The sequence below is a fragment of the Saccopteryx bilineata genome, chromosome 5 (genome assembly GCF_036850765.1).
Source record: "Saccopteryx bilineata isolate mSacBil1 chromosome 5, mSacBil1_pri_phased_curated, whole genome shotgun sequence".
Lineage (NCBI taxonomy): Eukaryota > Metazoa > Chordata > Mammalia > Chiroptera > Emballonuridae > Saccopteryx > Saccopteryx bilineata.
This window is the reverse complement of record NC_089494.1, coordinates 125,528,225-125,540,975: the sequence shown is the minus strand read 5'-3', so window position 1 is coordinate 125,540,975 and position 12,751 is coordinate 125,528,225. Positions and strand designations below refer to the sequence as shown.

Here is a 12,751-nt window from a genome sequence, read left to right as displayed (position 1 = left end):
TGCATTCTTTGTTGTTTTTATTTTATGAAAAGTGTCATTTCAAATCTCTATTAAACTTAGCTGAATACAGTCTTAGTGAAGGAGGCCTTGTGGCCTCATTTACAAAAACATGGCTACGTTCGTCTGGGCTTAAAATTTCAGGAAGGGCACTTCAAATGGCTTTGTGTTTGCATGTTTCAGCGCCAGAGCATACGAATAGACTCTAGAATCCACTGTCAGATATTCTTCAGCTACCAGAGCTACAGGAAGCAAAGGATACAAGTTAGACAATGAACTTAATATAAGGATAATACTCCCTTATCATTCAGTCAGTATTTACTGAGCAACTACTATGTGCCAGTCCCTATGTTAGATGCTGGTAATACAGTGATGAACAAGACATTTTCTGCTTTCAAAGCTCTTACTCTAGTGTAAGAATAAAGGATATAAAAGCAGGGTTACATTTCCACCTTGAGACAAGAACAAAATTAAGACTAAAGACAGAAGAGCACATATATCAGAGATGATTTTATAAGTTAAAACAGCAAAGCTTTATAGATCCAGTTGTTGATTTAGAACTCACTATCAGACTTTGCTACTATGAAGCTGTATGGTGATGATTACTCAGTAGCTTACTGAAGATTCATCATGTGTGTCTCCTATTGCTGGGGGTTACATATTTCGTGTATGCTAGTGAACTGTGTGCATGATAGGATTAGAATTCTACCAAGAATGAGATATCAGAATCACTACAAAGGGTTTTAATGAGAACTTCTGTTTCACTCAGATGGAGATTATCAGACTTCAAATCTGTCTCTTGTTTTCCTAGCCACTTGTTTAGGAACAAGATGAGACATTTAAATCCTCGAAGGCAGGGTATGTCCTCCCTGTCTGCATGCAGGTGCTTGGTAAGTGCTGAAAGCTATTCCTTGTAGTAAACTGAACTCAAAAACCTTCCTTCCTACTTCTCAAATGTGATTTGTTGAATAAGTGATTTGATTACTCTATTTTGATCCTAGCAAGGCTAGGAAAAGTGGCTCTTTTACCTCCCCCACCCCTTGCTTGGTATTTCCCTTCTTTTTTTTTTTTCTTCTTTTTTTCTTTTTTTTTTTTTCATTTTTCTGAAGTTGGAAACAGGGAGGCAGTCAGACAGACTCCCTCAAGCGCCTGACTGGGATCCACCCAGCATGCCCACCAGGGGCGTTGCTCTGTTGCAACCAGAGCCATTCTAGCGCCTGAGGCAGAGGCCATAGAGCCATCCCCAGCACCCGGGCCAACTTTGCTCCAATGGAGCCCTGGCTGCCCTCCCCTGCGGGAGGGGAAGAGAGAGACAGAGGAGAGCGGGAGGGGTGGAGAAGTAGATGGGCGCCTCTTCTGTGTGCCCTGGCCGGGAATCGAAGCTGGGACTCCCGCACGCCAGGCTGATGCTCCACCACTGAGCCAACCTGCCAGGGCCCAGTATTTCCCTTCTTGAGGCCAGAAGAGGAGTTAAGTTAGGTGGAAGGGAGAAGGGAGGAACTTAAAAAATAATTTTCTAACATAAAATAATAAAAGGATGGAGCACATAATATTGAAGCACTGTGTAAACATTGTTCCAGTTATTTTTATTCATGCCTTCTCTGACACAGGGGCTGTCTGTCTCCTTATGGTACATGAGAAAATCTGAGAAGCTAAGAGGCTGTGAAACTCTTCAAAGTCTTAACAGATACATGGTTGGCTTAGCCTCAAATCCAGTCAAATCTGTCAGACTCAAAGTTCAATCTTGCCTATAATTGATGGCCACGACTTTCTCTGAGTAAAATACCTAACAAATTATTGAGTCTTTTCAATATGAGTGTCTCTAATTCTGACTTTGAATTTGGAGGTGGTTTTTACCTTAGGTCTAGTCTTTAAAACAGTGAAGTAGGAATGGAAACTTTCTGGGAATCTGAAATTCACAGCGGTTTTTGAAAGCTCCACTTTACTTTTCAAACAACATAGACATTAGAAATAAAATTGTAAGCCACTGGTACTTAAGGAAGAAAGAGACTGTTATCAAAGCTTCAGGTCAAACAATGCTTTGAATTAGTTTTTGAAATAAAAATTAAATGAGTGAACAGGCACCTGCACAGCCTGCATAGAGGAGCTCCTTGAAAGGCCTCTATCATGTCTCCAGTACAAAATATCCTGATGCAGTTATATCAAACGAGATCTGCGTTCCCTAAGACAGTGGTCCCCAACCTTTTTTGGGCCACGGACCGGTTTAATGTCAGAAAATATTTTCCCAGACCGGCCTTTAGGGTGGGACAGATAAATGTATCACATGACCGAGACAAGCGTCAAGAGTGAGTCTTAGACGGATGTAACAGAGGGAATCTGGTAATTTTTTAAAAATAAAACATCATTCAGACTTAAATATAAATAAAACGGAAATAATGTAAGTTATTTATTCTTTCTCTGCGGACGGGTACCAAATGGTCCATGGACCGGTACAGGTCTGCGGCCCGGGGGTTGGGGACCACTGCCCTAAGAGATAGGCTGGCCAGCAATTATTCAGTGTAACTGCCTGACCAGTAATTCATTAAGGGTTATACTTGGCTAGTATGGTTCATTACTATCAGCACATTGCACTTAGTAGATACTTCAGTATTTATAGAAAGAATATGTTCAATTCTCCTTTAGCTTATACCCTACACAAAGAACTATCTAATATACCAGCATATTTGAGAATCAGGTAAGTGATATTTATGTCCCTGCATTGCCATGGGTTACAGATTTAAGGTATGGAATAGTTTGGGCTAATCTGCAGGAGTATAATCTTGACTAATCTATAAAAGAAGAATAAAAGCCTTCTGCTGGAAGCCTTCACTAACATGGAATGTTTTGCTCTTATTTTCAAACTGTATGCCACCCAGAAAGGAACATTATTATTGGTCAACTACAGTTTTATAATAGTTTCTAGGTACTTGACTTTAAAGAGGAAGAATATAAAGAAACAATTACATTGAGTTCCCCTTTGCTGGGGACAAGGAGGGAGAAAATTGGGTAATTCAAGAATGCTTACCTTCAAGTCTGTTCATCAGGTCATTCTTTGGTAAAGAAACGACTTCCACAAATTCTAAACAAACAAACTGCAAGTGAAAACAAAGCTAAAGAGGAGAGCTTCCCAGAATAACACAAAATGCCATAGTCATTACCAATCATTACAGTAAGCCATAGACACGTGCAGCCATGAGGAGCTGAATAACATACCTCCATCTCCTGAAAATAAACAGAAGGAGAACATTTTAGCAAGGCCTGGAGTGGTAAAACAATGGAAGGCTTTTATGCAGGACATATCAAAAGGCTATAAGGTGCTCAGAAGAGCGGTCCTACGTGCTTTTTTTGTCCTGGGAGTCAGGAGTGGGATGGAGAGGAAACTGGAAAGTGAAAAAGAGCAGGGACCAAGATGAAGGCATTAGTCTTTAAAAAAAAAAAAGGCATTAAGAATTTAACAGAAACCTGGGTCACAAAATTTGCCATTTAAACCATTTTTAAAGGTATAATTCAGTAGCATTAAATAAATTCACATTGTTGTACAACCATCAGCACTATCCATTTCCAGAACTTTTCCATCCCAAATGGAAACTTGGGACCCATTAAATACTAACTTCCCCATCCTTTCTGACTTCTATTTTCTGTCTCTGTGAATGCATTGACTTTAGGTATTTCATATTAGTGGAATCACACAGTATCTGCCTTTCTGAGTCTGACTTCTTTCACTTAGCACAATGTTGTCAAGGTTTATCTGAGTTATACAATGTATCAACATGTTTAATCTTTTATGGCTGAATGTTATTCCATTGTATGAATATACCACATTTTGTTATCTATTCATCTGTTAATGGACAGTTGGGTTGCTTCTTCCTCTTGGATCCTGTGAGTAATGCTATGTGAACACTGGTGAACAAGTTATCTGTTTGAGCCCCTGCTTTCAATTCCTAGGCATATAATTGGGTATGAGTGTATGACAATTCCTAGGAGTGTAATTGGCAGATGTGGTGATTCTATGTTTAACTCTCTGAGGAAGTACTAAACTCTTCCAAAGCATGTTATATGCATATTTGCTACTTTAAAAATTGAGCATTTAAAATTAGCTGCAATGGGATACTGAAACATTTAGGAACAACCAGAGGATGAGAAATGGTAGACTGTAGCTCTTATACAGTTTCTTATGATGTATGTACCAAACCCTCTTTTAAGGAGGTGGGCAAGGACATGGAACTGACAGGTATTAAAAATTCTAATTCTAAACTTGCTAAGTAAGAAATATAGAGCACAGTTCCTTAAAGCTTTTCTAAATACGGAACTCAGTAAAGAAGAGTTAATAAGCTGCTATCCTATAACAATCAGTCATGCCATTCCTATAACTATGAAGACAAATCAGTGATTTTGAAGACTTTCATTGTTACCATTTAGTCCTAATAGCTAATAATATAAATGAGAATAAACTTTCATATAGAAAATACAGAATTGTATAATTTAACACGTTATATAAAGAAGCCATAAAAATCAAAGTGGTAAAAGAAAAATGCTAAAATACACAAGATTATGAAAATAGCCAAAAGTAATAATGAAATATCTGCAAAAGGTCATTCTTTTGACCAATCAAAAATGAGAACTTTGAAGACCTGAAGATGACAGCAGAGTAGGCAAATGCACAGATGCCCAGCTCTCACCACCAAACTGGAATACAAATTGATTTAGGAAAAATCAAGGTGAAAAACCAATTCTGGACTACAAGAACAGCTCTCAAAAACCAAGGAGCAAAGAAGAAGCCACAACAAACCTGGTAGGGAGCACCTGAATCTCCCCTGCTTACAGGAACGGGGGGGGGGGGGGGGTTAGGCTGAGAACCCAGAGGGGCTCTCACTCTAGGGAAAAGAGCAGAAAAGACTGCTCACAGCCACTTGCCTGGCGACCAGGGAGTGAGGTGTGTTGAAAGGACCGGCTTATCTTCCAAGTGGAAAGGGAAGAGAGAGGGACAGATGGTCAGGGGCAAAGGAATGCAGGAGACGACCTAAAAAGCTTACTCATCCAGTACTGGAGGCAGTCATACCTGGAGGGACTGATCCTTCCACAAAACAAGGCTAAATTGCTTCTGGATCACAGATCTCCAGACATCTCTCTAGTTCCAATCAGTGCAACAAGACACAGCTGAAAACAAGAAGTGGGGAGGAGGGGCAGTAACTCAGGTCTCCATAGAGAACTGAGATACACCTCCCCTACTGAAGCTGAGAAAATACCCTGCCCCCAGAGAGGTTAATTGGTAGAAGAGGCCTTCAGAGTCGCAGGTTACACCCACCACATTCCTGGATACAGTTTCAAGGAAGCCCCCTGCTGAGATCAGTAAACAAGACAATCACTTGTTAAGAAAACAAACCAAGACTTCAAAGCGGCCCAAATCCGAAAGTGGATTACAAATAATAGCTGATGCCAACCCAAGAAGACCTAGAAATAACACAATTGAAAACTGGAGGCAGACAACACTAAGCCAAGACTCAACCAACTCTACAAACAAAACACCCAAACACAGATAAGGAGAAGACAAAGAAGTGCAATCCAAATGAAACCACAAGAGAAACCTTCAGGAGATGAACTGAGTGATATGGAAATAAACTTCCAGATGCGAAGTTCAAAATAATGATTGTAAGGATGCTTAGGTATCTTAGAACAACAATGGATGGTCATTACGAACACCTAAATAAATAGCAAGTATAAAAAAGGATATTGAAATATTAAGAATCAGTTGGAGATGACAAATACAATATCAGAAATGAAGACCACGATGGAAAGAATTAAAAACAGGATGGATAGAGCTGAGGATCGAAGCAGTGAGTTGGAGGACAACTTGAATGAAGGCAAGAAAGCAGAGAATAAAGAAAAGAGACTCAAGAGGAAACTCTTAGATCTGTAACAACATGAAGAGAAATAACATCCGCATCATAGGGGTCCCTGAAGAAGAGAAAGAACAAGGGATAGAGATTTTGTTCAATCATATCATAGCTGAAAACTTCCCTAAATTAATGCAAGAGAAACTCTCACAAGTTCAGGAAGCCCAGAGAACTCCATTAAAGAGAAACCCAAAGAAACCTACACCAAGACACATCATAATTAAAATACCAAAGCTAAGTGATAAAGAGAAAATATTAAAAGCTGCAAGAGAAAAAAAAGCTATCACCTACAAAGGAGCCCCCATAAGGGTGACATATGACTTCTCAACAGAAACACTTGAGGCCAGAAGGGAATGGCAAGAAATATTCAAAGTAATGCAGAACAAGAACCTACAACCAAGACTACTTTATCCAGCAAGGCTATCATTTAAAATCAAAGGAGAAATAAAAAGCTTCCCAAACAAAAAAAACCTCAAAGAGTTCATTACAACCAAACCAATGCTGCAGGAAATGTTAAGGGGCCTGTTGTAAACAGATCAAAGTGGGAAAAGAATATAGCAAAAAAAGGAATAAAGCTTTAAAGAATAAAATGGCAATAAACAACTACATATCAATAATAACCTTAGCCCTGGCTGGTTGGCTTAGCGGTGGAGCATCGGCCTGGTGTGCGGGGGACCCGGGTTCAATTCCCGGCCAGGGCACATAGGAGAAGTGCCCATTTGCTTCTCCACCCCCTCCCCTCCTTCCTCTCTGTCTCTCTCTTCCCCTCCCGCAGCCAAGGCCCCACTGGACCAAGATGGCCTGGGCGCTGGGGATGGCTCCTTGGCCTCTGCCCCAGGCGCTAGAGTGGCTCTGGTCGCAACAGCGCGACGCCCCGGAGGGGCAGAGCATCGCCCCCTGGTGGGCAGAGCGTCGCCCCTGGTGGGCGTGCCGGGGGGATCCCGGTTGGGTGCGTACAGGAGTCTGTCTGTCTCTCCCTGTTTCCAGCTTCAGAAAAATACAAAAAAAAAAAAAAATATAATAATAACCTTAAATGTAAATGGATTAAATGATCCGATCAAGAGACATAGGGTAGCTGCATGAATAAGAAAATGGGACCCATACATATGTTGTCTACAAGAGACACACCTTGAAACAAAAGATGCACATAGATTGAAGGTAAAAGGATGGAAAAAAACATTTCATGCCAATGGAAATGAAAAAAAAGCTGGGGTAGCAGTACTTATATCGTACAAAATGGACTTTAAAACAAAGGCTATAGTAAGAGATAAAGAAGGCCACTACATAATGATGAAGGGAGTAATCCAAAAGGAAGATATAACTATTATAAATATCTATGCACCTAATATAGGAGCACCTAAATCTATAAAGCAGACTTTGATGGATTTAAAGGGCGAGACCAACAGCAATACTATGATAGTAGGAGATTTCAATACCCCACTATCAGCACTAGATAGATCCTCAAGAAAGAAAATTAACAAAGAAACAGCAGAGTTAAAGACACACTAGATCAACTCAATGTGATATCTTCAGAACCTTTCACCCTAAGCAGCAGAATATACATTCTTTTCAAGTGCTCATGGTACATTCTCTAGGATAGACCACATATTAGGGCACAAAAGTGGTCTCAACAAATTTAAGAAGATTGAAATCATATCAAGCACTTTCTCTGATCACAATGGCATGAAACTAGAAATGAACCACAACAGAAAACGTCAAAAATTCTCAAACACATGGAAACTAAATAGCAGGTTGTTAAATAACGAATGGATTAAGAATGAGATAAAAAAAGAAATAAAAAATTCCTAGAAATGAATGACAACGAGCATATAACACTCAAAATTTATGGGACACAGCAAAAGCAGTACTGAGAGGGAAGTTCATAGCACTACAGGCACACTTTAGGGAACGAGAAAAAGCTCAAATAAACAACTTGACCCTGCATCTAAAAGAACTAGAAAAAGAACAGCAAGTAAAGCCCAGAGCTAGTAGAAGGAAGGATATAATAAAGATCAGAGCAGAAATAAATGACATACAGGCTAAAGAAACAATACAGAGGATCAATGAAACTAGGAGCTGGTTCTTTGAAAAGGTAAACAAGATTGATGAACCTTTAACTAGACTCATCAAGAAAAAAAGAGAGAGGACTCAAATAAATAAAATTAGAAATGAGAGTGGAGAAATAACAACTGACACAACAGAAATACAAAATATTGTAAGAAAAAAGTGTATGCCAAAAAACTAGACAACCTAGATGAAATGGACAAATTCCTTGAAACATATAATCTTCCAAAAATCAATCTGGAAGAATCAGAAAACCTAAACAGACCGATTACACCAAATGAGATCGAAAAAGTTATCACAAAACTCCCAACAAAGGAAAGTCCGGGGCCTGATGGCTTCACAATTGAATTCTACTAAATATTCAAAGAAGAACTAACTCCTATCCTTCTCAAGCTATTTCAAAAAATTCAAGAGGAAGGAAGACTTCCAAGCTTCTTTTATGAGGCAAGCATAATTCTGATTCCAAAACTAGGCAAACGAACACAAAGTAAGAAAATTATAGGCCAATATCCTTGATGAATTTAGATGCTAAAATCCTCAACGAAATATTAGCAAACCAGATCCAAAAATATATGGAAAAAAATCATACACTATGATCAAGTGGGATTTATTCTTGAGAGGCAAGGCTGGTACAATATTCACAAATCAATCAATGTGATTCTTCATATAAACAAAAGGAAGGAGAAAAACCACATGAAAAAGTCAATAGATGCAGAAAAACCATTTGATAAAATCCAGCACCCGTTCATGATCAAAACTCTCAGCAAAGTGGGAATACAGGGAACATACCTCAACATGATAAAAGCCAAGCCATCTCTGACAAACCCACAGCCAACATCATACTCAATGGGCAAAAATTAAAAGCAATCCTCTTAAGATCAGGAACAAGGCAGGGGTGCCCCCTTTCACCACTCTTATTCAACACACTTCTGGAAGTCCTAGCCACAGCAATCAAACCATGAAGAAGAAATACAAGGCATTCAAGTTGGAAATAAAGAAGTAAAACTATCATTATTTGCAGATATGATATTGTATATAGAAAACCCTAAAATCTCAGTCAAAAAACTACTAGCCATGATAAATGACTTCAGCAAGGTAGCAGGATATAAAATTAATAATCAGAAATCAGAGGCATTTTTATACGCCAACAATGAACAGTCAGAAAGAGAAATTTAGGAAACAATCCCATTCACTATTACAACCAAAAAAATAAAGTACCTAGGAGTAAATTTTACCAAGGAGACTAAAGACTTATACTCAGAAAATTATAAAACATTGATAAATGAAATCAAGGAAGATACAAACAAGTGGAAGCATATACCGTGCTCATGGTTAGGAAGAATAAACATCATTAAAATGTCTATATTACCCAAAGCAATCTATAAATTCAATGTAATACCAATTAAAATACCAATGACATACTTCAAAGATATAGATCACATATTCCAAAAATTTATATGGAACCAAAAATGAACATGAATTGCCTCAACAATCTTAAAAAAGAAGAATAAAGTGGGACGTATCACACTTCGTGATATCAAGTTATACTACAAGGCCATTGTACTCAAAACAGGTTGGTACTGGCATAAGAACAGGCATATAGATCAATGGAACAGAACAGAGAACCCAGAAATAAACCCACAGCTCAATGGACAACTGATACTTGACAAAGGAGGTAAGGAAATACAATGGAGTAAAGACAGCCTCTTTAACAAATAGTGTTGGGAAAACTGGACAGCTACCTGCAAAAAAATGAAACTAGACCACCAGCTTACACCATTCACAAAAATAAACTCAAAATGGATAAAAGACTTAAATGTAAGCCGTGAAACCATAAGCATCTTAGAAGAAAACATAGGTAGTAAGCTCTCTGACATCTCTTGCAGCGATATATTTGCTGATTTATCTCCACGGGCAAGTGAAATAAAAGACAGGATAAACAAATGGGACTATATCAAACTAAAAAGCTTTTGCACAGCTAAAAACAATAAGAACAGAATAAAAAGACAAACTACACAATGGGAGAACATATTTGACAATACATCTGTTAAGGGGTTAATAACCAAAATTTATAAAGAACTTGTAAATCTCAATACTAGGAAGACAATCCAATCAAAAATGGGAAAAAGAATGAATAGACATTTCTCCAAAGAGGACATACAGATGGCCAATAGGCATATGAAAAAATGCTCAACATCACTAATCATTAGAGAAATGCAAATTAAAATCACAATGAGATATCACCTCACAGGAGTCAGAATGGCGCTCATCAACAAAACAACACAGAATAAGTGCTGGCGAGGATGTGGAGAAAAGGGAACCCTCCTGCACTGCTGGTGGGAATGCGGACTGGTGCAGCCACTGTGGAAAACAGTATGGAGATTTCTTAAAAAATTGAAAATCGAACTGCCGTTTGACCCAGCTATCCCACTTTTAGGAATATACCCCAAGAACAGCATAGAATTGCTCCAAAAGGAAGAACGCACCTCCATGTTTGTGGCAGCATTGTTCACAATAGCGAAGATGTGGAAACAGCCCAAGCGTCCGTCACAGGACAAGTGGATTAAGAAGCTTTGGTACATATATACTATGGAATACTACTCAGCCATAAGAAATGATGACATCGGATCATTTACAATAACATGGATGGACCTTGATAACATTATACGGAGTGAAATAAGTAAATCAGAAAGAACTAAGAACTATATGAATCCTTACATAGATGGGACATAAAAATGAGACTCAGAGGCATGGTCAAGAATGTGATGGTAACGGGGGGTGGGGGGAGGATGGGACGAGGAAGGAGAGAGGGGGTGGGGGGAGGGGAGGGGCAGAAAAAACCAGATAGAAGGTGACAGAAGACAATTTGACTTTGGGTGAGGGGTATACAGCATAATCAAATGTCAAAATAATCTGGAGATGTTTTCTCTCAACATATGTACCCTGATTTATCAATGTCACTGCATTAAATTTAATAAAAAAAAAAACAAAAAAACGTTGGACTGGGATGCAGAAGATCCAGGTTCGAGACCCCGAGGTCGCCAGCTTGAGTGCGGGCTCATCTGGTTTGAGCAAAGCTCACCAGCTTGGACCCAAGGTCGCTGGCTCAAGCAAGGGGTTACTCGGTCTGCTGAAGGCCCACAGTCAAGGCACATACTAGAAAGCAGTCAATGAACAACTAAGGTGTCGCAATAAAAAACTGATGATTGCTGCTTTTCATCTCTCTCTCAGTTCCTGTCTGTCTGTCCCTGTCTGTCCCTCTCTCTGACTCTCTCTCTGTCCTTGTCAAAAAAAAAACATTAATGCAATTCATCTACCTTAAACAGAGCCAGTGCTCACTTACCTGGCTTTGGCTTAGGTCTTACATTTTCAGCCTCATCTCCATTAATAGTTACTGTCACGATGTGCGTGGTACAGTCTGACAAACTTGGATCCATACATATAGCTGTGGAGAGAAGCAACAGGTCATTTATAAACACCAAATGGCATGTTTTATGACTTAAATGTCTTCAGAGGAAAATTGGTCCCATAATTCCTTTACCACAGAATTTATGCAGGAAACTATTTACTTTAGTCACTCAGTGTGTGCTGTAGGCCTGTAGGGCATGTGAGTAGTCGGCACTCATATACCCCAGAGTTCCTGAGTAGTCAGGTGAAGTCTGAGGGTTAGATGGTAATGTGGATAAGCTGTAAATCCTTTCATCACACCAAGGAGAAAGTCTGAAGAGCAGCATGGCATGGGGATGAGGTGAGTATACCATAAAGCTCAGATGTGGGAAACTCAGGAAGGCAACACAATTTCCTAATTCTTCTCCATCTTCAGGTCTTTCCTGCTCAAACCTGCTCTTATCTAGAGGGGAGGTGAAGTTCAGTTGTAAATGGTGCCCAGATCTAATTATGATTTTAGTGATTTAGCCAAAATAAAAGCCATCTGAATTGTGACCATAAGGAACACCAAAAAAATCAATCCTTTTATACACACAAGGATCTACGGCTTGGCTAATTTTCAAGTTTGTCCCCAAGTACACACCTGGAAAGCAGTACAAACCTGGAGAGCATTCAGCAACATCCCCTTTATAGCCAGTTTCTTCCTCCAGCTCCCGTAGAGCAGCTGCTTCTGGGCTCTCACCATCATCTATGAGACCTAGAAGTCCAATCATTTGTGAGGCAGAGGCAGATCCACTTTCCTTTGAACCGCTCCTTCTAACATAGCTGCTGCCGAGCTACATGAGAAGAATCGGAAGACTGAAAAGTGGTCTCAGATAAAACTGAGGTTTGCAACTTTTATAGGAAAAAAAAGCAAAAGAATGAAACCCTTGGCAGACTAAGTTGGTTCTGAGAGCTCTTGTCTGTCTTCCTTAGCTCTTGCCTTCACAAGCATCTCAGCAGTACTGGTTGTCTACCGCACAGGCAGCGTTGACCTGTGAGGACAAGTGGCTCAGGTGGCTGACTGGTCCAGGTTTTGAGCCCAGCTCTGTGACTACAGCACAGGAAACCTGTTACTTTTTTGTGTGTTTGTTTCCTCTTAAATAAGAAGGGAACAGTTGTTATCTATCTTGCCTTCCTCTTTCACAGAATAATGTTGAGACCCTGTAGTGAAATGCTGAGATGAAGATCACCTCTGAGGGAGAACAGAAAGGACAGAACTGAAGGCTGGTGGACTTAGGTAACTACCATAGTCATTGTGAGGAGTAAGTAGAGAGAGAGGCCAAGTGGAAGGAGGACCAAGCCACTCTAAATCATTTTCCCGAAAGGAATAAAAATTGCAAAAAGAAGGATGAAATATAGGTTATTCA

At 39.6% G+C, this 12,751-nt stretch overlaps 1 protein-coding gene across 1 annotated transcript in view; it reads right to left on the bottom strand.

Moving 5' to 3' along the window:
• NUDT5 (nudix hydrolase 5) overlaps positions 1 to 12,751 on the bottom strand; it is a 58,660-nt gene continuing 45,909 nt past the window's right edge. The window contains exons 6-10 of the mRNA XM_066233119.1: positions 12,004 to 12,099; positions 11,299 to 11,400; positions 3,211 to 3,219; positions 3,023 to 3,076; positions 1 to 239 (exon numbers count right to left, since the gene is read on the bottom strand). Of these exons, the coding sequence (XP_066089216.1) occupies positions 130 to 239; positions 3,023 to 3,076; positions 3,211 to 3,219; positions 11,299 to 11,400; positions 12,004 to 12,099 (371 nt within the window). The 3' untranslated portion in view covers positions 1 to 129. The remainder of the gene's footprint in view (positions 240 to 3,022; positions 3,077 to 3,210; positions 3,220 to 11,298; positions 11,401 to 12,003; positions 12,100 to 12,751) is intronic.